The following is a 27,389-nucleotide window of genomic DNA, read 5'->3' as shown; positions in this document are numbered from 1 at the left end:
TAATGCTGGACAATAACCCTCTGGGTTAACTGTGCTTTAGAGAGGAGGATTAAGAGGAAGAAGAATATGGAGAATAAAAGAATTTATATGTTCTGTTCCTTTTGTATAAATGTATCTTTTTTAGAATGAAGCTCTAGCCAGTTTTCATGTGCAGCTAGACATAAATGTTTTGATTTTGTCATTTTAGGATTCGTTGAAAAAGAGATAAGAAAAGCTAATATTCCAATTATGGACACTGGTGAAAATCCAGAAGTGCCCTTCCCCCGGGACATGATTGACTTAGAGGTAAACAACTTTATGAGAAAGTCAGAGTAGTTTCTTTTTACTTAAATGCAGAAGTTACTTTCATAAATAGTAAGTTCTTGCTTTCCTTGTCAACACTGTCTTTTGTTTCTAAGTTTTTAATAGATAGGATTAAAATGAATTATTTTCTTCATCGTATAGAACAGTATTTCAAGCAGTAACACATGCCACTGCTTAAGTGTTTATTTTGGTTATTGAAACCTTATGGGCGGGGTCAGGTGGTGGCACACCTAATTGAATGCACATGTTACAATGCACAAGGACTCAGGATCAAGTCCCCAGTCCCCACCTTCAGGAGGAAAGCTTCATGAGTGGTGAAGCAGTATTGCAGGTGTCTCTGTCTCTCGCCCTATCTCCCCCTTCCCTTTTGATTTCTGGCTGTCTGTATCCAATAAAGGTAATAAAAAATAAATTTAAAAATATTTAAAAAAAAAAGAAAAGAAACTTTATTGGGTAAATGTGACTTGATCTAGTAGTTTATTAATGCTGTAGACCAAATCAATTGCCAATTGATTTTTTAGTAATTACTTAACCCATATGAAGTTCTTGAAAAGTTTCATCAATTGTATAATATAATATGTAGACAAAGAAAGCCCATTTTAAACAATAATAGCAACAATTTCCACAAAGAAAATAGTATAGTTATAAAGAGCAGTATTTGCTAGATAAGTGTATCTTTTAAAAATTTATTTATTACTATTTTTATTACCATCAGGGTTATTGCTGGCTTGGAGCCTACATGTCAGATTTAGAGGGTGGGATCCTTGAACATAGGTCCTTCCATCTGGTATTATGTGCACTTAACTGGGTATGCCACTGCCTGGCCCCTAAATATATCTTTGAACTACTGGGTTGACAAGAATTTTGTGGAGTGGCTTACTTTGTCTTTCAGAGCATGCATATTGAACTTAAATTTGAGTTAACAGTTTACTTTTTTCTGTAGGCCAATTTTGAGAAGATTGAAAATGAGCTGAAGGAGATCAATACAAACCAGGAAGCTCTGAAGAGAAACTTCCTAGAATTGACCGAATTAAAGTTTATACTTCGCAAAACTCAGCAGTTTTTTGATGAGGTCAGACTATTGTTTCTTTTAGTATTTAAACAGCCGATATCACATTTGCATAGATGGGTCATATTTTTATCCAGTGATTATTTTTAATTTGCTAGTTTGAAAGCAACGCCATTTCATATCCTTTTTTTTAGTTGAAGGAATGTCGGATTATGTTCCACTTTTCATTCAGTACACAGCCAGCCATGTTTTTGTATATTTTTTTGTATTTTCTGCAATTTTTCATCTGAAGATGGGAAAAGGAACCCTAACATAGCAGTACTAACATAGTTAGCTGAAAATTTTATATTCTGTTTTAAGGTAAGTATCTGTTTAAATTTAATATTGAAGCAATAAGAACCATTTGGCTATATACAAAATTATAATAGAAGCTGAATCTCCAAATTTTCTGTCATCAGATTTTCACTTTATGCTCTGTGTTTGCTCATCAACCTTTGGGCACATTTCAAAGTACTTCAGATAGCATATGCCAAATTTTAATTTCTTGAGTTTTTTTTTTTCTTTATATTGATGCAAATAGTGGTTGGATGCCTGTTTGGGATTTCTGGATTCATGTAAATTCAACAACATCACTTTATAGGGGAAAATATTAATAAATTTCTGAGTTAAAAATGTAAGTGATTAAGTTGCCAAATAACTGCTTGATGAGGGTGATTCCATAGAAAGAATTTAGAGCAGAACATTCTGTAATTGTGGAAAAGAGACTTCGTTTTCAGTACATCTTTTTTCTTATGGTCTGAAGTAGGGAAAATAGCTCTGTGGTTCTCTGGACTAGAACAGAGTTCTAACCAGCAGCCAGCAGCCTTACCTGGAAAGTTGCTGGAGTACAAATTATTCTCCATTCCAGACATACCAAATCAGAAACTGAGGGCAGAGCCTAGCAATCTGTTTTCACAAAGTGATCCAATGGTGTTAGTCTGAGAATCGTCCAGCTAGAAAAAGTCAGCTGAAGATGTGATACAGTCTTCACTTAATGAAGATTTGACTTCAAGGAGCCATGCTAATTAAAAAGATTCATTGGGCCTAGGGGTCAGGGGGAGAAGCTCTTAAGAATTTAATTGCTTATTCCTCCCAAGAACCAGAATCTGGCTGTGTATCAAGAGAAGTTTGGTGTGACTATTCAGCTTACTCACTGAGTTGAGAATTTTGAGGCTGATGGTAATTTCTTTCACCACTCTCCAATATCATCATAGTAGAAGGTGTGGGACAGTATAATTAACTCAGTGTTTAAGGACTTTTGCAACAGGCATGGCCACTTAGGCCAATTGTTTTTAATGCACAGAAGATCTGAAATTCCAGTATGCTCCTGCCTACACATTATTGTATTTGTGTTCATTAATTTACCAGTCATGACTACCAATAATGACTACCCATTTTTTAAAAATTTCTTTTTGGGGAATTAATGTTTTACATTCAACAGTAACTACGCACTTTTCGAGACACAAGATAAACAAGACAGGGTCCTTGTGTTCAAGGAATGTAACACTTAGTCATATCAGGAAAAACTGCCAAAAACAGTGCCTCCAGATACTCACAAATGTATGTTTTTTAAAGTGTGTCCAACCTGTGGTCCACAGAATACAGTGTAAGCCTGGCTTCAAGATCAGTGTTCAGCTTTTAGTATCACTTAGGGCTTAATTATTTTTTAATCTAATTTAATTTAATTTAATTTTTTGAATATTTTATTTATTTATTTATTTATTTATTTATTTATTTATTTATTAAGAATGATAACAGGAGGAAAAGAACCAGACATCACTTTGGTACATGTGCTGTCGAGGATTGAACTCAGGGTCTCACGCTTGAAAGTCCATTGCTTTCTCCACTTCTCCATTTCCTGGAACTGAGCTTAGTTGTTTTGCCTTTCCCCCATTTCCCTCTTTGAATTTAGCCTTTAGGCTACTGGAGATGTATGAAAATGTGTTTCATAACTTCTGTGTTTAAGAATTGGATGTGGTCCGGGAGGTGGCGCAGTGGCTAAGGAACTAGACTCAAGCATGAGGTCCTGAGTTCAATCCCTGGTAGCACATGTACCAGAGTGATGTCTGGTTCTTTCTCTCTCGCCTATCTTTCTCATTAATAAATAAATAAAATCTTTTTTTTAAAAAAAAAAGAATTGGAATAGGCTTCCTAGTCTAGTGCATTCTAGTAGAAATTTTGAAAAATATATATTATTCCCTACACCACCATAAGCCAGAGCTAATCAGTGCTTGGTTAAAAAAAAAAAAAGAGAGAAAAAAAGGGGGGGTGGGGGCCAGGCGGTAGCACAACGGGTTAAGCACAGGTGACAGGAGATGCAAGGACCGGCATAAGGATCCCAGTTCAAGCCCCCACTTCCCTACCTGCAGGGAGGTTCACTTTCACAAGAGATGAAGCAGGTCTGCAGGTGTCTATCTTTTTTTCCCCCCTCTCTTGTCTTCCCCTCCTTTTTCAGTTTCTCTCTGTCCTATCCAGCAGCAACAATAGCAGTAACAAATAATAACAAAAACTAGGGCAACAAAACAGGAAAAAAAAATGGTCTCCAGGAACAGTGGATTCGTAGTGCAGGCACTGAGCCCCAACAATAACCCTGGGGGCAAAAAATAAAAATAAATAAATAAAATCTTTAAAAAAGAGATTTTAGCTTTGGAGCTGGGTGGTGTACACCTGTTTGAGTGCACATGCTATAATGCACAAGGACCCAGGTACAAGCCCCCAGTCCCTACCTGCAGGGGGAAGCTCACAAGTGATGAAGCAGTACTGCAGGTATCTATTTCTATATCTCCCACTTCCTCTCAGTTTCTGGCTATCTCTATCCAATAAATAAATAAAGATAAAAAAATTTAATAAAAATTTTAAAAAACTTAAAAAAGATTTGACCTTTATTTTTTATTATGTTTAAAATATTTATTAACTCTAGAGAATGGAAGATAGAAAGCCTGAGCGTCACAGTGGCACATGGGATGCTAGAAATCAAACTTGGGGTGTTAGGCTTCCAAGCCTAGTGTCTTACTGTACTACTTCCTGGGGCCCTTTTTATTTTATTTTATTTTTTTCTTATTTATTTATTTATTTATTTATTTATTTATTTATTTATTTTAATTAAATAATATTTATTTATTTTCCCTTTTGTTGCCCTTGTTGCTTTTTTCATTGTTGTTGTAGTTATTATTGTTGTTGTTACTGATGTCGTTGTTGGATAGGACAGAGAGAAATGGAGAGAGGAGGGGAAGACAGAGGGGGAGAGAAAGATAGACAACTGCAGATCTGCTTTACTGCCTGTGAAGCGACTCCCCTGCAGGTGGGAAGCTGAAGGCTCGAACCAGGATTCTTACTCTGGTCCTTGTGCTTGGCGCCACGTGCACTTAACACGCTGTGCTACCGCCCGACTCTCTATTTATTTATTTATTTATTTAAATTTAAAAAAAATATTTATTTTATTTATTTATTCCCTTTTGTTGCCTTTGTTGTTTTATTGTTGTAGTTATTATTGTTGTTGTCGTTGTTGGATAGGACAGAGAGAAATGGAGAGAGGAGGGGAAGACAGAGAGGAGGAGAGAAAGATAGACACCTGCAGACCTGCTTCACCGCCTGTGAAGCGACTCCCCTACAGGTGGGGAGCCGGGGTTCGAACCGGGATCCTTATGCCGGTCCTTGTGCTTTGCGCCACCTGCGCTTAACCCGCTGCGCTACAGCCCGACTCCCTATTTATTTATTTTTAACCAGAGCACTGTTCAGCTCTGGCTTATAGTGGTACGGGGGCTTGAACCTGGGACTTTGGAACCTCAGGCATGAGCGTCTTTTTGTATAACCATTATGCTCTCTACCCTTCACCCTTATTTTTTTTTCTAGTATTTGTTTTATTTATTACATCTGAGATAATCCCGTGAAACAGAGACTGAAGTCAAAGCATCGTTCTGATGCATGTGGTGCCAGTGATCAAACTGGGAACCTCAGTCATGCTAATAAAATGTTCCCTCAGTCAAACCAGGATAGAAGACTCTAAAATCTCACATTCTGGATTTGGAAATTTTCCTTTATGATTAAGAAATCAAAAGAAGTGCCCATGCTGATGAGGCAGACTCTAAAAGTCTTCCTGATCCTCATGCCTTACACAGGGTTTCCTCCTCCTCATGCAAAGTGCTATGTATTTATTTGTTTGTTTGTTTGTTTACCACCTGAGTTATCACTGGGGCTTGGTGCTATAAACTATAGATCTGATTCTGGCACCCATTTTTTTCCTTTCCTTTTTTTTTTTTTTTTAATAGGACAGAGAGAAATTAGGAAGGGAGCAGGAGACAGACAGACAGAGACACCTGCAGTACTTGCTTGATTGCTTGTGAAGCTTCCTCCTGCAGGTGGGGAGTGCAGGCTTGACCTTGGCTTGGCTCCTCCTGTGAGCTAACCAAGTGTACCACCACCCCTTAGCCTCCCAGGGGTGTTTTTTTTTTTTTTTTGGTCATTGCTGTGGCTTCTCTACTCTGTGCTGATTTTTTCACGTAGAGAAGCAATGATGACATCCATAACAACAATAACTACAACAACAATAAAAAGACAACAAGGGCAACAAAAGGGAAAATAAATAAGTGAATAAAAATTAAAAAAAAAAGAGGAAAACACAGCAGCATGAAAGCTTCATCTCCTGCTGTGATGGGGACATGAACCTGGCAAAGAAGACACCCCCCTAAAGTCAGTTGTCTTGCTCTTCCTTTCTTAACCTCTGGAAATATATATATATATATATATATAATAACTATTTATTAACAAAAGAAAGAGAACCAGAGCATCACTCTGGCACTCAACAGTGCCAGGAATCAAATTTAGGACTCCATGCTTGAGAGTCCAACACTCTGTCTTCTCTGCACAACCTCCTATATCGTACTCTCTCTAAGATTTTATTTATTCATTAATGAGAAAGATAGGAGGAAAGAGAGAAAGAAACATCACTCTGGTACATGTGCTGCTAGGGATTGAACTCAGGACCTCCTGCTTAAGAGTCCAATGCTTTATACACTGCATCATCTCCCAGAGCACTCTTATGCTACTGTCTGGAAGTATTTTAGACCCCAAGACCTTCTGTCACTGCTTTAGTTATCAATCCCTCTCATTCCACACACCCTCATATCAGTGTTGGGAGTATTCTGGCAAGGGTCTCTGTGATTTTTGTTGTTGGTGCCTAGTGCACAGTCAGTGCCCTGCCTGCATTTGCCAGTAGCTCAGCCAAATCCTCTATAGCCATAACCGTCCCACTACCATACAGCAGTGTCAAGTATCACTCCCTATCAGGAGAGTAATTGCATCTGCACACATGAGCATACTTGAAATAGTGAAAAAAGGTAAGGAAACTTTGGACCCTCAAATCTTAGAAACTCTGGTTTTTCTAGAGCTCTTGTTCTGTGCCTGAAATGATGTTTGCAAATGGCCTAAAACACTGCTAGTTTTAAACCCTTATTAGTATAATTTGGTGAATATAATCAGTAGTTAACAATAAAGAGAAGAAAATTGCTAAATCAAAAATGATTCATTGTATCTGTAGACATAGAGGTGTAAGGAGAAAAAAAAAATACATTGAATACTCATGATTGAAGCTGATTAGAAATTTGACTTAGCCATTTCTTATCCAGAGCACTTAGAATGACTTGCTAATGATTATCCTTTTCTCAGTCTTCTTGCTTATGAAGAACTGTAAGAGCTGGAGAGATTTCTCTGCATCTTTTACCATAAGCACCATAGCATCAGAAAATGTAAAGAAGACTGGAAAAGTAATGGTTAATGGCATGCAGATTCCTGCCTTCCTTTCCTTCTTGGTTTTCGTTCATCTGCTTTCTTTACTTTACATTTCCATCTGCCATTTCCTGTGGGGCTTGGGGGAATACCTTCGGTGATGAAATGTCTTTTCTTATAAGTGTAGAAATAGAACTACTGAAGTCCTGCTACTTCCATTTTTCAGGACATGGGTTTGTATTTTGATTGAGGCAAAGGGAACCAGAGTGCATAGGAAGTAATTTAGAGGAACACTTGAAGTGTTGTTACTAGGGAACCCAGACAAGGATTTAGATATTCAAAGACATGGTTTTAGATGTTGCTTTAAAGACCCTGTAATTAGTGTCTGGTCATCTCAGTTGCTCATAAGACCCAGTTATTTTTATTCTTTCTAAAAATTAGGGGACATACACACACATACTCACACTGCTAGGGAAAATATCCAGTGTTTCATGTATGTGAAATATTGTTTAACTTTCTCCCAGCCCAATTTTTGAAATTTTATTTATTTATTTTAGAGGGAAGAGAAGAGGGAGAGGCAACAAACACACTTCTGCCATCCATTGAGTTCCCCACCATCCATGGAGTTCATTTGGTGTTGTCCATGTGGTGTTGGGATAGAGCCCAAAGCCTGAGATCTGGGTGGGAATTCACTGTACCCCATGAGCCACTTCACAGGCCTCTAAGAATTAGGATTCTTAAGCATAACTCATGAAATTAATTATAATATAATTATCAGTTTCTATTTATTTTTAATATTTTTAAAATAGCTATTTATCTATTTGTTAGAATAGTGAGAAATTGAAAGGGGAAAAGGAGAGAGAGGAAGCGAGACACCTGCAGCACTGCTTCAACTGCTAGGCAAGCTTTCCCTCATCAGTTGGGAACTGGGTGCTTGAACTCCAATCCTTGTGTGCACTCAACCAGGTGCACCACCACCCATGATCCAGTTTCTTTTTTTTTTCAATCTGCTGTTTTTTTTTTTTATTATTATTATTCCCAGAGAGTCACAGATATAATCTTTGGAGGAGTCTAGTTACTAAGAACTATTTGTTGTTCCGTCAGTTGTCCCTTAGAAAGTATTTATGTTTGTACTGAGTCCTATTTTAGAGCTTATTAAATAGATCTTATGAAAAATGAGATATACAGAGAAATAGATAGGAGTCTTTGAGTAGTAGTCAGATACACTGAATTTTTGCTAGGGGAAATTCAAAGAGCTTAAGCTAAAATTCTTAAGTCTTTAAAACAAATTGCCTGTGGCTTATAGTCAGCTGATTTGATTTTAAGTAGAAACATAAAAAGCTCCCATAAACTCCCATTAGATAGTAACTGGAAATGTATGCCTTAGTTTAAAGAGAGTTAAAACTCTCGTCTTAGAGTTTTCCAGATCTTGTGACAGCATTTCTGTGCTTTCTGGTGTACCCAGTGCCTGTACTCTTCCCCTTTTTCCTTTTTTTAACCAAAAGTTGGTCCCTCTTCTAGAATTTACTTTCCAAAACAAATACTTTCACTTTTTTACACATTGAGTCTTACGTGGCTTATACAAATCTTCATCAGCTTAACCCACCATCAGTAAACCCACCATAAATTAAAAATATTATAAGTGAAAATGCATTTAATCTATTGAGATGTCAGAAAAGTAATGCATAAAAGTTATGACTTTTCCAACAGCCATATTAGCCTGTGGTAAATGTGCTCAGAATACTTAGCCTACAGTTGGACAAAATTATCTAGTACAAACCCTATTTTGTATTGACACATTGAATATCTTGTAATGTATTGATTGCTGTACTGAAAACAATAGTCTGTTATAGAGTGTCATTCACTGTTTACCCTCATGATCTCAAGACCCAGTTTGTCGTGGCTGAGAGTGGCCTCACTGTCTCTGCTCACCGTCAGAAGAGAGTATTTCACTACATCCCCAGCTGTACAATTTTTACTGATTTGCATTGTTATCACACCGTGATGAACATGAAAAATCAGAAAGTGGGGATAGTCTATCATTATTCCTCCCTCTTTGTTATGTTTATGGCCCTATGACATTATCACATGAGGTCCCCATGGGGCACTTTTTGATAATGGAGTTGACATATTTGGAATAAAAATAATAGAAAAAATAATTTTTGGTTAGTTTTGCTTTTGAAAAGAAAAATCTGGTTTGCTTCCAGTCTTTAGTCAAATAAGTAGTTAGATGGTATTAAAGTTGAGGATATCAGGAATAGAGAAGTGACTTCTTTGTGGTGAGAGCATAGGGTAGGGAGAGAGGTTAGGGAATGCAGCCCTACATCTTAGAAGGTCTCTCTGCTCCTTCATTTCATTGTATAAACTGTCAAGGTGGAAATCATTTATAATATAAACTATTAAGGCGAGGGAGATATGTAGCAATAGTGCATAGGACTTGGATGTGAAAGGTCTGAGTCTCCATCCTTGGCACTACTAATAGCCAGAGTTGAGTAGTGCTCTGGTCAAAATAAAATAGGGACGAGGGAAATAGTATAATGGTTATGCCAAAAGACTTCCATTCCTGACACTGCAAAGTCCCAGGGTCAGTCCCCCTATACCACCATAGCCACAGTTGAGCAGTGCTCTGGTGAAGGAAGGAAGGAAGGAAGGAAGGAAAGAAGGAAGGAAGGAAGGGAGGGAGGGAGACAGCCTAAATTCAAACCAGCTACAAACTCTAATGGCTTATTATCTGTTACCTTTTCTTTACTTCACCTGATTCAGATTGTTGGCTTAAGCTATGTCTTCAAGAACCCTTAACCAGTAAAGCCTACTTGTGCTAGAACATTCAGATATGTTTTCATTTAACTTCCCTTTATAGGGTATTAGAGACCTAGATATCTGGAGATTCCCCTTTTGCCTTTCTTCAGATCACCCTATATTTAAAATAGTGCTGGTGCCTTGCTTTCTTCCATGAAAATTTACAGAGAAAGTTCTAGCTTATATTTGCCTGGAAACTTAATGTTGAGAATATCTGCCTTGTTTTGGCCTCTAAAGGAAGAAACATGTTGACTTCTATACACATGCAAATGTATTTCCTGCAACTTTCATGTGCTGGGATTCAGCATTCAGGGAGACACAGGAGAAAAAAATGACTTCCACCAAATAACAGATTTATACATCTCACCATCACATAATGTTTTTTTCTTTATTCCTTATTTCTAAAACCATTTTCCCAGATACTTTTAACTGGGGGTAATTTGCCTTCTTCGCCTCCTTGTTTCTTTCGTTTGTTTTCTTCCCGTTTTTCTTGTCTTATTTTTGTGGGTGTGTTTTCTCTTTTGGTATTTTTTCCATCTTATTTTTCTGAACTTTTCTCCTGGTTCCACGTTCCCTGCATGCCACTAACTATTTTCATTAGATATTAATTGATTTGTGAATTCAGGCTGAATTGCATCATCAGCAGATGGCGGATCCAGACCTGTTGGAAGAGTCCTCATCCCTCTTGGATCCAAGTGAGATAGGAAGAGGCACACCTTTAAGACTTGGGTGAGTACCACCTCAGCTCTTTTGTACTCAGTGGGGTCATGTTCTTTTTTGCTGTTCAAAAGAGAAGTAAGGCTAGGCATTCACTTACTTCCAGGACAGACTCTTTTCCCTTTCTCGCTCTTTCTGTCTTTCTTCCTATCTTTCCTTTTTTCACCAAAGCACTGCTTAGTTCTGGCTTATGGTGGGATGGGAGGAATGAACTTGGGACTTCAAAGCCTCAGGCATGAGAGTCTTTTTGCATAGCCATTATGCTATCTCCTCCATTCAGGAGATACTGATACTCTTTTTTTTTTTTTCTTGCCATGTAGGCTTTTTTAAAATCTTTATTTATTTATTAGATAGAGAGAGCCAGAAATTGAGAGGAAAGTGGGTAATAGAGAGGGAAAGAGACAGAGAGACACCTGCAGCACTGTTTCACCACTTGTGAAGCTTTCTTCCTGCATGTGGGGACCAGGGGCTCGAACCCAGGCCTTTATGCATTATAATATGTGCGCCCAACCAGGTGCATCGCTAACTGGACCCCCTTTTTTTTCTTTAAATTTTTTTTATATTTATTTATTTATTAAATAGAGACAGCCAGAAATAGAGAGGGGAGGAGAGATAGAGAGGGAGAGAGACAGACACATGTAGCTCTGCTTCATCACTCATGAAGCTTTTCCCCTGTAGGTGGGGGCCAGGGGCTCAAATCCAGGTCCTTGTATATTGTAATGTGTACTTAACCAGGTGTGCTCCCCTGCCCCCCCATACTCTTTTCTAAGCTAGTTGAGAAGTGTTCTAAGTCATCTTAGAATTAGTCTCTGAGTTGTTCTGCCAAACCTCTGCTGGGTCCAGATATAAGACTTTAGCAGAGGTCAGAAGATAGCTTACCTGGCAGGGCATATACCTTGCCATGTGCAGAGCCACAGGTTTGAACCCTGGCATTACATGGGGGTGCTATGGCATCAGGGCAAGCTGCACAGGCAGTGATGCAATGCTGTGCTCTCTTCCTTTTTTTTTTTTTAATAATTTTTAAAATTATTTTTATTTATTGGATATAGACAGCCAGAAATTGAGAGGGAAGGGGGAGATAGGGAGAGAGGCAGAGAGACACCTGCAGCACTGCTTCACGACTTACAAATCTTTCCCCCTGCAGGTGGGGATTGGGGGCTTGAACCCTGGTCCTTGCACATTGTAACCTTTGTGCTCAACCAGGTGTGGCACCGCTCGGCCCCCTGTGCTCTCTTCTCTCTCTCTCTCTCTCTCTCTGTCTCTCTCTCTGTGTGTGTGTGTATGTCTTCCTCCTCCCCAGCCCCCCTCTCTATGTATATATATATCAGAAAAGTAGGCTGTGAATGGTGGAATCACAGTATGTGCAAGGCCCAGTACTGCCAAGAAGACAATTCTGGCAGTTCTTTTGCTTTAGCAGTGGTTGTGCCTATGGTCTCATGTTTGTCATCTTTATCCTTCTGCTTTCACTTTCTTTCTGTGTCTTCAAGTCTCCCACCCCATGGCAGGGAACAGAGTTCCCAACTTGGCTCTTCTCCCCACAGCTTCGTGGCTGGTGTGATTAACCGGGAGCGCATCCCTACTTTTGAGCGCATGCTTTGGCGGGTGTGCCGGGGCAATGTGTTCCTGCGACAGGCTGAAATCGAGAACCCCCTGGAGGATCCTGTGACTGTAAGACAAGGAAATTGCATCCCATGGAGTAGGTCATATAAAGGGAGCCCCGAGCAGTAATAGAGCTTGGTGCCACCTGAATCTGACCCTCCTACAGAGGAGCCCATGTGTCTACCTTTACTTTGATCTGAGCATTTCAAAGGCTACTCTTTTCCTCTTAACTGCCTTCATTGTTTTTCTTTCTGCTATTTTTAATATTTCTTGTATATATTCTTTGCTTTTCTCATACTTATATATAATACATTGAGGTTTTTTAATTTTTTATTTGTGTTCAAGGGCTTTAGTTGCTGTTGTTTTTTTTAATTAGAACATTTTTTATTGTCTATATTTATTAGTAGGATAGAGACAGCCAGAAATTGAGAGGGAAGGGGGTGATAGAGAGAGACAGACACCTGTAACACTGTTTCACCACTCGCAAAGCTTTCCCCCTGCAGGTGGGGACTGGGGGCTCAAACCCAGGTCCTTGAGCACTGTAACGTGAGCTCAACCAGGTGCGCCACCACCTGGCCCCTTAACTTCCTTCATGTGTTTACTTATACATTTTCAAATCTTACTCATCTGGGTATTATTTTTAGTAAAGATTTTTTTTTCTGGCTATTTTAAACTATACCTTTATATGTTTTCTTATTTATTTATTATTGTATAGAGACAGAAATTGAGAGTGGAGAGAGAGAGAGAGAGAGAGACACACACACACACACACACACACACACACACACACACACGAGAGACACTTACAGCACTACTTCACCACTTGTGAAGTTTCCCCTTGCAGGGGGACCAGGGGCTTGAACCTGAGTCCTTGTGCACTGTAATGTGTGTGCTTAACCAGGTGCACCATCGCCTGGCCCCCTTTGTATGTTTTCTATAACTTATTTGGGACCAAAAGAATACCAGTTTTCTATGAAAATGAACTTAAAGCAAGACTTCTGTTTTGAAGTTTGATACTGTTAAAGTATGAAGGAAGAAATTTCCTAAGTTATAATATTCATAAGTTGATAAACTTTAGTTTATAAAGTTTTTTTTTATCTACTTGTTTGTTGGGAGCTCTATAATCTCAGTTTTAAAATATATATGGTTCAAAATAGGGTGATCTGCATTCAGTGATTTAGAATGTAAAAACAGCGTAATATCTTGTCATATCTGTACCATTTATAGAGTTTGTAACATGAAATTACATTTAAGTTTGATGAAATCCGGTTTTAGGGATCAGAAAGATTATATGTCCTACAAAAAAAATTATTTCACTTTTCCATTGATATTATTTAGAAGCCTGGAGTTATTTTTTCTATTCTTTTTTATTTTAAAGATTTTATTTATTAATGAGAAAGATAGAAGGAAAGATACAAAGTACCAAACATCACTCTGGTACATGTGCTGTTGGGGATTGACCTTGGGACCTCATCCTTGAGAGTCCAATGCTTTATCTACCTCGCTATCTTCTACATCCCCCCTTTATTTTCTCTTCTAAATCATATTTTGAGTTTCTTAAATTAGTGTTCTTTCCTTTACTTAAAAAGGGAGATGTGTTGGGAGATATCTCTGAGTGGGTGGGTCATGTAGTTGAAAGTGATTTAATTACATGTCTTGTGTCCTTAGTACTGAGTAGGAGTGAGAACACTTAGGTTGCTCACACAGGCAGTTTTACAGTCTTACTGAGGTCTGCCCTTGGCTTGTGCAAACACTGCACTCTGCAGTCACACCTAATGTGGAGCTGTTATCAGGAATATTCAGCCAAGTTTCTGGGCAACAGAAACATTTATCAACAGATGAAGAACTTTGGGTCTTGATAGAGACCCAAAACAGAACAGCTGCACAGGAGTGTTGCTCCTGTTTATTCTTAGAGAACTTAGGAACTTAAACATCTAACCTCTAAGTCTTTTTGCTTCATTCCTCATTCCTTCTATCCTAAAGGTTTTTGTTTTTATTTATTTATTTGCCTCCAGGGTTATCGCTGGGGGCTCAGTGCCTACACTATGAACCCACTGTTCCTGGAGGCCATTTTTTTCTTTTTCTCTTCTTTCATTTCTTTTCCTTTTTCTTTTTCTTTTTTTGGAATAGGATGGAGAGAATTTGAGAGAGGAGGGGGGAGGTAGAGTGAGAGAAAGATAGATGCCATGGACCCGCTTCACTGTTTGTGAGGAAAGAGAGAAATGGAGAGAGGAAATAAAACAACAAGGATTTAGGGTTAGGGTTTTATTGTTGTAGTTATTGTTGTTGTGAAGCGACTCCCCTGCAGGTGGGGAGCCCTGGGTTTGAATCCAGATCTTTGAGCCGGTCCTTGTGCTTTGTGCCACCTGCGCTTAATCCGCTGCGCTACTGCCCGACTCCCTCTTTTTCTTATTATAAAAATGTAGTGGAGCCCGGTTTGGGCCCCCAGCTCCCCACCTGCAGGGGAACCGCTTCACAGACAGTGAAGCAGGTCTGCAGGTGTCTTTCCCCCTCTCTGTCTTCCCCTCCTCTCTCCCATTTCTCTCTGTCCTAGCTAACAACGACATCAATAACAACAATAATAACTATAACAACAATAAAATCAACAAGAGCAACAAAAAGGAAAATGAATAAATAAATATAAAAAAAAATTGGGGGGAGGAGTCGGGCGGGTTAAGTACATGTGGCACGAAGCGCAAGGACCGGCTTGGACATCTGGGTTTGAGCCCTGTCCCCACTTGCAGGGGAGTCGCTTCACAGGTGGTGAGGCAGGTCTGCAGGTGTCTATCTTTCCCCCCTCTGTCTCCCCTCCTCTCTCGATTTCTCTCTGTTGTATACAACGACGGTAACAACAATAATAACCACAACAATGATAAAACAACAAGGGCAACAAAAGGAGAAAAAATGGTCTCCAGGAGCAGTAGATTTGTGATACAGGCACCGAGCCCTGGCAATAACCCTGGAGGCAAAAAAAAAAAATTAAAAATACTATAAGAGTAGTCCCCGGGGTGACACAATGGATAAAGCACTGGACTCTCAAGCATGAGTTCCTGAGTTCAATCCCTGTCAGCACATATACCAGAGTGATGTCTGGTTCTCTTCTCCTATCTTTCTCATTAATAAAATTTAAAAAAATCATAAAAAAGCCAAAAAGATATTAAAAAAAAAAAAACAGAGCTGAGCAGTGCTTTGGTAAAAACAATAAATAAATATACTATAAGAGTAGTCCAGGAGGTGGCACAGTGTATAAAGCATTGGATTCTCAAGCATGAGGTCCTAAGTTTAATCCCCAGCAGCACATGTACCAGAGTGATGTCTGGTTCTTTCTCTCTCCCTATCTCCCCCCACCCCCCTCCCTTCTTCTCCCCCTCCTTCTCCCTCCTCCTATCCCTCTCATTAATAAATTTTAAAAAATATTTATAAAAACCAAACTATAAGAACATGAGAAAATACAGATAGAGACAATCCCATTTAATGCCCAATGTAGCTATCTTTTCTTATCATTCCTTCCAGTCTTTGCGTCAGACTTTAGTTATAAACATGGCATTTGGAGGCCTGAGGAAATAGTAGTTGTGCAAAAGACTCATGCCTGAGACTCTTCTTCTAGCGTTTGCCCTTCTTTCATAGCCAGTCAACAGCGTCAGGTTGAGCCTGATGTCTGCTTGTTGCTGGCTTTGAAAGTGACTGGGATCCATGTGGATTCAGTCGGCTAGGAAGGATCGTCAGTTTCCCCAATAAATGGGTACTCACGGGATGTACCACGAGAAGGTCGATCCAATGCATGCCTGAGACTCTGAGATCCCATGTTAAATCCCCAGCACCACCATATGCCATAAGTCCACACAAACACACCAACACACACACACACGGAATTTGGAATGGATTGTCTTTCTCCTTGCACTATAAAATCTGAATTAGCATGAAGCCTGAGGTTCTGTGTCAACATTCTCTCTTCACTACTTGTTTCCTCATAGTCATTTATCTCCCTTTACCTAGGAACACACAGGAATGACTTCCTTTTATTTCCTCTCTATATTTATTTCCTTTAGGCAATAAAAATTTTAAAATCAGATTGCTAAATAAATAAGTTTAAATAGTGCCAAGTGGTAAATTAGAGTTTACAGAGCAGGCTTTTTGTTTTGTTTTGTTTTTTTGTTTTGCCAGAGCACAACTCAGCTCTAGTTTATGGAGGTGCTGAGGATTGAATCTGGTAGCTCTCCCCAGCCCAAGCAAATGTTCTTGTAGTAGAATACAAGATGCGGGTTGAGGATAATGGTTCAAGAATAAGGTTGCCATCTCTTTAAAGGATTCTTGTTCTTCATATGTTACAAGAAAGTATGAGATTTAAGACATTTTCTTTTGAATTGGAAGTCTGAACTCTTGGTTTCTGGTTTGGGGCCTAGGGTGACTACGTGCACAAGTCTGTGTTCATCATTTTCTTCCAAGGTGATCAGCTGAAAAACAGAGTCAAGAAAATCTGTGAAGGGTAAGACAAACTTGCCTCCCTAAAGGCACAGCTATATCCCCTTAGAATATAGGATAGTGAAACATAAAACTCTTTTAATATAATTTGACATGGTAACTATGTCTTGTAATGGTGTTAGGACTTTTATTTTATTTTAATTAATTAATTAATATATATGTTTTTAAATTTTTAAAAATATTTATTTATTTATTCCCTTTTGTTGCCCTTGTTGTTTTATTGTTGTAGTTATTATTGCTGCTATTGCTGTCGTTGTTGTTGGATAGGACAGAGAGAAATGGAGAGAGGAGGGGAAGACAGAGAGGAGGAGAGAAAGATAGACACCTGCAGACCTGCTTCACCGCCTGTGAAGCAACTCCCCTGCAGGTGGGGAGCCAGGGTTCAAACCGGGATCCTTATGCTGGTCCTTGTGCTTTGTGCCACCTGCGCTTAACCCGCTGCGCTACAGCCCGACTCCCTATTTTAATTTATTTATAAAAAGGAAACACTGACAAAACCATAGGATAAGAGGGGTACAACTCCACACAATTCCCACCACTAGAATTCTGTATCCCATCCCCTCCCCCAATAGTTTTCCTATTCAGCTCTCTGGGAGTATGGACCTAAAGTCATTGTGGGATGCAGAAGGTGAAAGGTCTGGCTTCTGTAATTGCTTCCCCGCTGAACATGGGCATTGACAGGTCAATTCATACACCCAGCCTGTCTCTCGCTTTCCCTAGTGGGGCAGCGTTCTAGGGAATCAGAGCTCCAGGGCACATTGGTGAGGTTGTCTGTCCAGGGAAGTCTGGTTGGCATCATTGTAGCATCTGGAATCTGGTGGCTGAAAAGAGAGTTAACATATAAAGCCAAACAAGTTGTTGACTAATCATGAACCTAAAGGCAGGAGTAGCAGGTGAAGAGTTGGGGGGCTGTTTTTAAGCAATTAAGATGAGCTGATCTGAGTTTATTTTGACATTCATTTTATTTTAGATAGAAGTTCAGAGGCATGGAGGAAGGAGACACCTGCAGCACTGTTTCACCCCTTGTGAAGCTTCTTCCCTATAGATGGGGACTAGGGACTTGAACCAGGGTCCTTGTGCACTGTAATGTGTGTGTTCAACCAGATGCACCACCGCCCAGCCCCCCCCCTTTTTTTTTAAATCACGACATAGTTAGCTTGCTTCTTTAGGAGGGGAAAGCCATGGCATGGTTTATAAATGCTACATTGTTCTAAGACAGTGGGTCTGTACAATCAGACATGTCATAGTTACTATGTCTTTAGGCTTTTCTGAAATTCTACTTGTAAGGTCTTTTATCCATGCCATTTTTCTCCAGTAGAGTATAATATGATTTTTTAAAGATTTTATTTATTAATGAGAAAGATAGGAGGAGAGAGAGAAAGAACTAGACATTACTCTGGCACATGTGCTGTCAGGGATTGAACTCAGGAACTCATGCTTAAGAGTCCAGTGCTTTATCCACTGTACCATCTCCCAGATCACATGTATAATATAATTTGCATTACTTTTTTTTTAGTCTCAAAGGCATTTAATAACTTTTAACATTTAATAAGAGAATATAGAGGGACATCAAGCTCAAATGTTAACTGCTCTATCAGTTTGCGCATTAGTCTGAATTAATCCTATTTTGTTCCCTGTGGCAAATTAGGTTTCCTTCCTGAGATTATTTAGACTGGATATATTAAGACAATTTTGTGTCTGTACATTTTAGGTTCCGGGCCTCACTCTATCCCTGTCCTGAAACACCACAGGAGAGGAAGGAAATGGCTTCTGGAGTTAACACCAGGATTGATGACCTCCAAATGGTACACAGAGGACCATTGAGGGGAATTTGTTTTTATGAAATACTATAATGTAAGGTCTTTCTCCTTTCTTGAGATACTGACAACTGACAACTGATTCAAAACTGGAAGTACCCTAGGATACTAAAAGAAGTATCCATGAGGAATATACCCTTGTAGGACCTGGGAGAAAGTTTTATTGCATTACTTTACTAAAAATAGCATTAATCTGTCCAACAAAATAGCTCACTTAGATAATGTATTGCTTTGTCATGTGTTCAACCCAGGTTTGGGTCAGGGTCCCAGTGCATAGAAGGAAACTTCAGTGCTGTGGTATCTCTCATTCACTCTCTGCATCTCTTCCCCTCTGTTTTTGTTGGTTTGTTTGTTTGTTTAAACATTAATCATCCTCAAACAAGACAGAAATACGGTGTATAATTGTTGTGTAGAGTCTATGAACCTTTTTCTTTTTCCAAAGATTTATTCATTTATTATTAAGAGAGAGAACATGAGAACACCTGATGGGCCACTGGGTCAAGCACATACATTACAATGTGCAAGGACCTGGGTTCAAGCCCCTGGTCCCGACCTGCAGGGGGAAAGCTTCACAAATGATGAAGCAGGGCTGCAGGTGTCTCTCTATTTCTCCATCCCCTCTCAACTTCTCTTTATCTCCGTCCAATAATAAATAAATAGGGCAGGGGTAGATAGCATAATGATTATGCAAAGAGACTCATGCCTGAGGCTCCAAAGCCCCAGGTTCAGTTTCCTGCACCACTGTAAGCCAGAGCTGAGCAATACTTTTCTTAAAATTTTTTTTCTCTTTTGTTGCCCTTGTTTGTCATTGTTGTTGTTGTTGGGTAGGAAAGAGAGAAATCGAGAGAGGGGGAAGACAGAGATGGGGAGAAAAAGAAAATGAAGGGAACCCCCTGCAGGCGGGGAGCCGGGGGGCTTAAACCGGGATCCTTACACCAGTTCTTGCGCTTTGCGCCATGTGTGCTTAACCCACTGCAGCACCTTCTGGTTCCTGGGAAAATTTTCTTTAAAAAACTATTTAAGGGGAAAGAAAAAAAAAAACTATTTAAGGGAGTCTGGTGTAGTGCAGCGGGGTAAGCGCACGTGGCACGAAGCACAAGGACCGGCATAAGGATCCCGGTTCGAGCCCCCAGCTCCCCACCTGCAGGCGAGTTGCTTCACAGGCAGTGAAGCAGGTCTGCAGGTGTCTGTCTTTCTCTCCCCCTCTCTGTTTTCCCCTCCTCTCTCCATTTCTCTCTGTTCTATCCAACAACAATGACATCAATAACAACAATAACTACAACAACAAAAAAAAGGGCAATAAAAGGGAAAATAAATATTAAAAAATTTGTAAAACTTTAAATTAAAAATTTTTAATTAAAAAGAAAAGCAGAGTGCTTGTGTGTGTGTGTGTGTGTGTGTGTGTGTGTGTGTGTGTATGTGTGTGTGTGTGGCCTGGGATTCAGCTCAGGACCTCATGCTTGCAAGTTTTGTACTTTACCACTGTACAATCTCCTGTTTGGGGTTTTTTGTTTGTTTTTGGTTTCTTTTTTGGCTTAATTCCACTGTTTTGGCTGACTTAATTTTTTCTTTTCAAATTCAGTTAGAAGGGTGGGGCGGGGGTTGGTAGTGCACTGGATTAAGCACACATGGTGCACATGGGCCAATGCAAGGATTCCAGTGTGAGCCCCCAACTCCCTACCTGCGGGGGGGGTTGCTTCATAGGCGGTGAAGCAGGTCTGCAGGTATCTGTCTTTCTCTCCCCCTCTCTGTCTTCCCCTCCTCTCTCCATTTCTCTCTGTCCTATCCAGCAACAACAACAACTTCTTCTAGCGTTTGCCCTTCTTCCGTAGCCAGTCAACAGCGTCAGGTTGAGCCTGATGTAAAGTTTCGAGACCTCCTTTGAATCTGGAGAGGTGGCAGTCGTTGACTATGTGGGTCATAGTCTGTCTGTAGCCGCAGGGGCAGTTCGGGTCGTCTCTGGCTCCCCAGCGATGGAACATAGCGGTGCACCGGCCATGGCCTGTTCGATAGCGATTGAGGAGGGCCCAATCATAACGTGCTAGGTCAAAGCCGGGTTGACGCTTGCCAGGGGTCTGTGATGAGGTGTTTGTTCTTTACCTCAGCTGACTGCCAACTCTGTTTCCAAGAGTCTGGAACAGAGAAGTTCAGTGTAGGCATAGGGGACCAGATTGGGTGACGAGACGTCAAGCGTTGGACAGGGTGGGCGAAGATATCCGCGTATATTGGCAGGTCCGGTCGAGCGTAGACGTGGGAAATGAACTTAGATGATGCCACATCCCAACGAATATCTGGCGGGGCGATGTTGCTAAGAACTGGCAGCCATGGAACCGGGGTGGAACGGATGGTTCCAGAAATTATCCTCGTGGAGGAATATAATTTGGAATCGACCAAGTGGACATGGGGGCTACGGAACCATACTGGGGCACAGTATTCTGCAGTGGAATAGCATAATGCCAGAGATGATGATCGTAGTGTGAAAGCGCTCGCGCCCCATGAGGAGCTGGCCAGTCTTGCAATGATGTTATTCCTCGCGCCCACCTTTGCTGCAGTTTTTATGAGATGTTTGTGAAATGACAGGGTGCGATCGAGAGTAAAGCCAAGATAGACTGGCTGGGCTTCATGCCGGATTCTCGTATCGCCAAGCTGCACATTAAGCTCACGCGAGGCCGAGGCATGGTGTAGATGGAAAACAGATGATACTGTTTTTGCAGTGCTAGGGATTAGTCGCCATTTTTTACAGTAATCAGATATCAGAGACATGTCTTTCGTGAGTGTTTCCTCGAGGATGTCGAACTTTGATGCCTGAGTTGCACAGCAGATGTCATCGGCGTAGATGAACTTTCTTGAAGAAGTTTCTGGGAGGTCATTGATGTAAATATTAAATAGCGTAGGAGCCAGAACAGAGCCCTGGGGGAGGCCACTTGAGACAAGTCTCCATCTGCTAGACTTGTCACCCAGATGCACCCGGAATCTTCTGTTTTGGAGAAGAAACGATACAGTGTTGGCCACCCATGGAGGCAGGCATCTTGAGATCTTGACTAGGAGACCACGGTGCCAGACCGTGTCATAGGCTGCTGTGAGATCAACAAAGACAGCACCCGTCTTTAAATTCTTCTGGAATCCATTTTCAATGTAAGTTGAGAGGGCCAGGGCTCGTTCGCAGGTAGATCTTCCTGGGCGGAAACCAGCTTGGGCGGGTGATAGGAATTTCTCTGTAAGAGGAGAAATACGTGACAGAAGCAGCCTCTCAAGGAGTTTGTAACACACGGAGAGGAGAGAAATTGGTCTATAGCTGGCGGCCAGTGTTGGGTCTTTCTTTGGTTTCAAAACCGCTATAATCTTCGCACGATGCCAAACTTTGGGCATAGACTCAGATTCCAAGATGTGGGACAGGAATGAAGCGAGCCACTTCTTTGCCGCGGGACCCAGGTTAAGAATGAGTTCTGGGGTGATGTTATCATAGCCAGCAGCTGTTCCCGGTTTAACCCTCTTCAAAGCGTCTTCCAGTTCAGACAGTGTAAAGGGAGAGAGTTTTGGAGATGGACAAGATAACCGGAAGTGGGATGACCACTCGTGGGAAATTTCTCTTTTCCAGACTGGGTCGATCTTAGCACATCCAACTTGAGTTAGGTGACTGGCCACTGAGTTTGGAGATACGGGAGGATGGGAGACGGGAGGGGGTTGGCTACCGGCACCCGGTCTGTGAAGAAGCTTCCAGGCCTTCCTACTTGAGTGGGTGAAGTTCAGACTTTCAACAACAATGGAAAAAGATGATTGCCAGGAGCAGTGAATTTGTAGTGCAGGCACCAAGCCCCAGGGATAATCCTGGAGGCAGAGAGAGAGAGAGAAGGAAGAGGAGGAGGAGGAGTAAAAGACAACATAGCCTCACTGTGCATGGATGCTGTACATGATTCTTACATGAAACCATGAGCTCCAGTCTGTGTCCTCATGCATGAGAAACTGTACTCTACTAGTTGACCTGTCTTCTGACTGTGCTTTAGCTTTTTAAAAATTTCAGTGATGGGGGAGTCGGGCGGTAGCGCAGCGGGTTAAGCAAACGTGCAAAGCGCAAGGACCAGCGTAAGAATCCCCGTTTAAGCTCCTGGCTCCCCACCTCCAAGGGAGTCGCTTCACAGGTGGTGAAGCAGGTCTGCAGGTGTCTCTCTTTCTCTCCCCCTCTCTCTTCCCCTCATCTCTCCATTTCTCTCTGTCCTATCCAACAATGACGACATTAATAACAGCAATAACTACAACTATAAAACAACAAGAGCAACAAAAGGAAATAAATAAATTAATATATAAAAAAATGAAAAAAAATTTCAGTGATGGGGTCAGGCAGTGGTGTACCTAATTAAGCACACACATTACAATGTGCAAGAACTTGGTTCAAAGCCCCTGATTCCCCACCTGCAGGGTAAAAGCTTCAGGAGTAGTGAAGCAGGGCTGTAGGTGTCTTTCTGTCTCTTTCTCTCCATCTCCCTCTCCCCTCTCAATTTCTCTCTGTCCCTATCCAATAATAAATAAATAAACATTTAAAAATTTCAGAGATTTATTTATTTAAATATTTATTTATTGGGTAGAGACGAAGGAAGGAGGGATCAAGAGGGAGAGAAAAAAGAGAGAGTTCTGTAGCACTGCTTCACCACTCATGAAGTTTCAGTGATTTATTTATTAGTAAGAGAGAAAGAAGGAGGGAGGGAGGGAGGGAGGACAAACCAGAGAGGAGAACTCTGGTACATGTGTTACCAAGGATTGAACTCAGAACCTCATGTTTGAAGGTCCAACACTTTAGCCACTGCTACACCATCCTGGGTCATGTATCTGATATTTTAATTAACTTATTATCTATTATTTATTAGGTGGTGGTAGATAGCATAATGATTATGCAAAGAGGCTGTCATGCCTGAGGCCCCAAAGTCTCAGGTTCAATTTCTGGTACTACCATAAGCCAGAGCTGAGCAGTGCTCTGGTAAAGAAAAGAGAAAAAAGTAATGTATTATTTTTATTGCTACCAGGGTTATTGCTGGGGCTCAGTGCAAGCACTACAAAGCCACTGCTCCCAGCAGCCTTTTTTTTTTTTTTCCTCTTTTTTTTTTTTTTTTTCTTTTTTGCCTCCAGGTTCATTGCTGGGGCTCAGTGCCAGCACTATGAATCCACTGCTCATGGCAGCCATATTTTCCTTTTTTTATTGGATAGGACAGAGAGAAATTGAGAGGGGAGGGTGAGTAGAGAAGGAGAGTGAGAGACATCTACAGACCTGCTTCACCACCTATGAAGCATCTCCCTGCAGGTGGGAAGCCAAGGGCTTGAACCCAGATCCTTATGTGGGTCCTTGCACCTAGTAAGTACTATGTGCACTTAACTGACTGTGCCCAGCCCCCGCTTTTTTCCCTTTCTTTCTCTCTCTCTCTTTATTTTTTATTTATTTTTTATTTTTTTATTTTGTCTCCAGGGTTATCGCTGGGGCTCAGTGCCTGAAATATAAATCCACTGCTCCTGGAGGCCATGATTTTTTCCCATTTTTTAAAAACATTTTATTTTCTATTTTTTTTTTAAATATTTATTCCCTTTTGTTGCCCTTGTTTTATTGTTATAGTTACTACTGTTGTTATTGATGTCATTGTTGTTGATAGGACAACAATGAAATGGAGAGAGAAGGGGAAGACAGAGAGGGGGAGAGACAGACACCTGCAGACCTGCTTCACCGCTTGTGAAGCAACCCCCCACTGTAGGTGGGGAGCCGGGGGCTTAAACCGGGATCCTTACTCCAGTCCTTGTACTTTTCGCCACCTGCGCTTAACCCGCTGTGCTACCACCCAACCCCCAGATGCCACTCTTAAAGCTTGATATATCCTTCTAGTCACCTTGGATCTTCACTACATATTCTAGCTAACAGCAGTGGGGTGATTCTATTATTAAATACAAACAAACAAAACTTAGATTCTGTGACTAGGGAGATGCCATAGAGGTAGAACTCAGGACTTGCAAGCATGAGCTGCAAAGCTTAATCACCTGCACCATATATGACAGAGTGCTGCCTTGTATCTCACTGCCTAAGTAAATAAATTATATATTGATAAAATGCTTACACTCATTTTATAAAATAAAATGAGAAAGGGGGCCAAGTGGTAGTGCACTGGCTAAACGCACACAATGCAAGGCGCAGGGACTGGCACAAGGATCCCAGTTTGAGCCCCCGGCTCCCCACCTGCAAAGGGTCGCTTCACAAGAAGTGAAACAGGTCTGCAGGTGTCTGTCTTTCTCTCCCTTTCTCTGTCTTCCTCTCTTCTCTCAAATTTCTCTCTGTCCTACCCAGCAATAACAACAACAAAATAGAAAAGATGGCCTCCAGGAGCAGTGGATTCATAGTGTAGGCACTGAGCCCCAGTGATAACCCTAAAGGCAAAAAATAAATAAATAAATAAGAAAAACCAGTTATGATGGAGTCTTGATGCTAAAATAGTTAGTACATAAATTTTTTTCCCTCACACTGCAAAGAAATGTGGCATTTTATCAGTTCTCTTGCAGAAGATTGGTGGTGGGTTACTTGCCCAGTTCCTTCTAGCTGGAAGGAAGGGGCTTAGTCCCTCTGCTATGACTGGAATTTTAAATATTTTGCAGTAAATAGGATGTCAGGTGCCCTTGCCCTTTCCTCCAACTTTAGTCTTGGCAGTGTGATTCCTCTGAGGAAAATCTGTACTGATTTTCAAACTATTAGCATTTTTACTGCTCCCAAGAAGCTTAGCAGAAAGATAAAACTTTATCTGCCCCATGATAACAATGCTATGTGGAAGGTTATGGCTCCTCTTAACTCTACAATGTCATATCCTATCTCCCAGTCCTCAGCATGGAGACTCAGCAAAGGCAAACAGTGATGGTCAGCGTTATTTCCGTCTTGCTATTTCTGATGCTGACTCATGTTTGGGAAATTCTGCAATTTGCTGTTCTTAAGTATGAATTTGTTGATTTTGTCAACTCTAGACCTTGGAGCAGGCTTCTTTGAGTCTGAATTACAAAACTCCACACTGATGGTAAGATTAAACAAAGAGAAACTAAGAAACCCCCCCCCCCCAATTTTCTCTTCAGTTTAAAGTTAGTGAAATAGATGTTAATGAATCCCCCCCCAACAACAGTTTTAGTCAGAAGAAGAAGAAACAGGTTCCTGGCATCCCTTTTCAGAAAATTATGCCTTTTTGTCTTTTACATGTAGCTCAACTGGTAGAGCGTCAGACAATAAGCTTCTCAATCCCCAGGACTACACATACTAGAGTAGTACTATGGTGTCTGTCTCTCTCTTTTTTTTTTTTCTGACACCTGCAGACCTGCTGACTCCCCTGCAGGTGGGGAGCCGGGGCCTCAAACCTGATCCTCACGCCAGTCCTTACGCTTAACTGCTGCACTACTCCCCGACTCCCTGTCTGTCTCTTTCTGTGTGTGTGTGTCTTTCTCCCCCTGCCTCATGTGAAACTCTTTCTCATATGTAATAAGTAAAAATAATATATTATTATTACTATTATTGTTAAGTCCTCTGTTGTTTCTTTCTCTCCCAACAGGTTTTGAATCAAACAGAGGATCACCGCCAGAGGGTTCTACAGGCAGCTGCTAAAAATATCCGAGTCTGGTTTATAAAGGTGCGGAAGATGAAGGCCATCTACCACACTCTGAACCTCTGCAACATAGATGTGACCCAGAAGTGTCTAATTGCAGAGGTCTGGTGTCCGGTCACTGACCTCGATTCTATCCAGTTTGCACTCAGAAGGGGCACGGTGAGTCCCTCACATTGTTTAGTCTTTCTGTGAACACTAACATTAATTAAACGTATAGGTGTATATATTTTAACTTTTATTATTATTTTTTTAACCAGAGCACTGCTTAGCCCTGGCTTAAGGTGGTACTGGAGATTAAACCTGGGGCCTCTGGGGCCTCAGCCATGAAAATTTGTTGTGTTAAGCCACCATGCTGTTTTCCTAGACCAGTCAGTTATATTTTTATGGCATTTGTACTTTTCAGAGTTCTATAATATGCTCATCTTATGTACTTTCCTTGTATCTTTTAAAGTTTATTTATTTATTTATTTATTTATATTTTTGAGAGAAATGCAGAGAGAGAAAGACACAGAGAGAAACTCCAGAGCACTGCTCAGCTCTGGCATACGGTGGTGTGGGGAATTGAACCTGGTACTTCAGAGCCTCAGGCGTGAGAGTCTCTTTGCATAACCATTATGCTACCTATTTCTGCCCACTTTCCTTGTATCTTGTATGTTCCCTCTCTCTGTCTATATCTCTCACCAAAAAAATTATCAAAAAAAGTAAATGAATTTATCATATATCCATGATTCTTCAGGGTAGTTCATGACCAAGACATAAATTTCCTGACCTACTTCCTTCCACTGAATTACTTCTGTAATTTAATCCCGGCAGTTCTGTATAGTAGTTATATAAGTACTACTCTGTCCAAGGCACTGATCTAAGGACCAGGAGGAATATAGATGCATAAAAAAATATGCCTTCAATAATCAGATGGTTTACTTGAAGAGTCTGGCATGCAAACATACAAGACAGAATCAAGTAGTGCTGGAATCAAGTAGTGGTGTACCCAGTTGAGTGCACATGTTACAGTGCACAAGGACACAGGTTTAAGCCACTGGTCCCCTGAAGTGGGAAAACTTCACAAGTGGTGGAGGAGCAGTGCTGCAGGTGTCTCTTGTCTCCTTCACTCTTGTTTTCTCTCTGTCTCTATTCAATAAATAAATAATTAATTTAATTTAATTTAATTTTTTTTGCCTCCAGGGTTATTGCTGGGGCTCAGTGCCTGCACCATGAATCCACTGCTCCTGGAGGCCATTTCCCCCCCTTTTGTTGCCCTTGTTGTTGTAGCCTTGTTGTGGTTATTATTGT

At 40.8% G+C, this 27,389-nt stretch overlaps 1 protein-coding gene across 7 annotated transcripts in view; it reads left to right on the top strand.

Moving 5' to 3' along the window:
- Positions 1-27,389, top strand: part of ATP6V0A1 (ATPase H+ transporting V0 subunit a1) — a 90,586-nt gene that overhangs the window by 23,955 nt on the left and 39,242 nt on the right. For 4 of the 7 annotated variants that reach the window (XM_016193388.2, XM_060203484.1, XM_007535004.3 and 1 more), the window contains exons 4-10: positions 188-285; positions 1,247-1,375; positions 10,500-10,603; positions 12,133-12,259; positions 16,594-16,676; positions 18,384-18,477; positions 26,046-26,258. In XM_016193388.2, the coding sequence (XP_016048874.1) occupies positions 188-285; positions 1,247-1,375; positions 10,500-10,603; positions 12,133-12,259; positions 16,594-16,676; positions 18,384-18,477; positions 26,046-26,258 (848 nt within the window). The remainder of the gene's footprint in view (positions 1-187; positions 286-1,246; positions 1,376-10,499; positions 10,604-12,132; positions 12,260-16,593; positions 16,677-18,383; positions 18,478-26,045; positions 26,259-27,389) is intronic. The other 3 variants (XM_060203485.1, XM_016193393.2, XM_016193394.2) reach the window with 1 other exon arrangement.

This window comes from Erinaceus europaeus, chromosome 12 (assembly GCF_950295315.1).
Source record: "Erinaceus europaeus chromosome 12, mEriEur2.1, whole genome shotgun sequence".
NCBI lineage: Eukaryota > Metazoa > Chordata > Mammalia > Eulipotyphla > Erinaceidae > Erinaceus > Erinaceus europaeus.
This window is presented reverse-complemented; position numbering and strand designations above follow the sequence as displayed.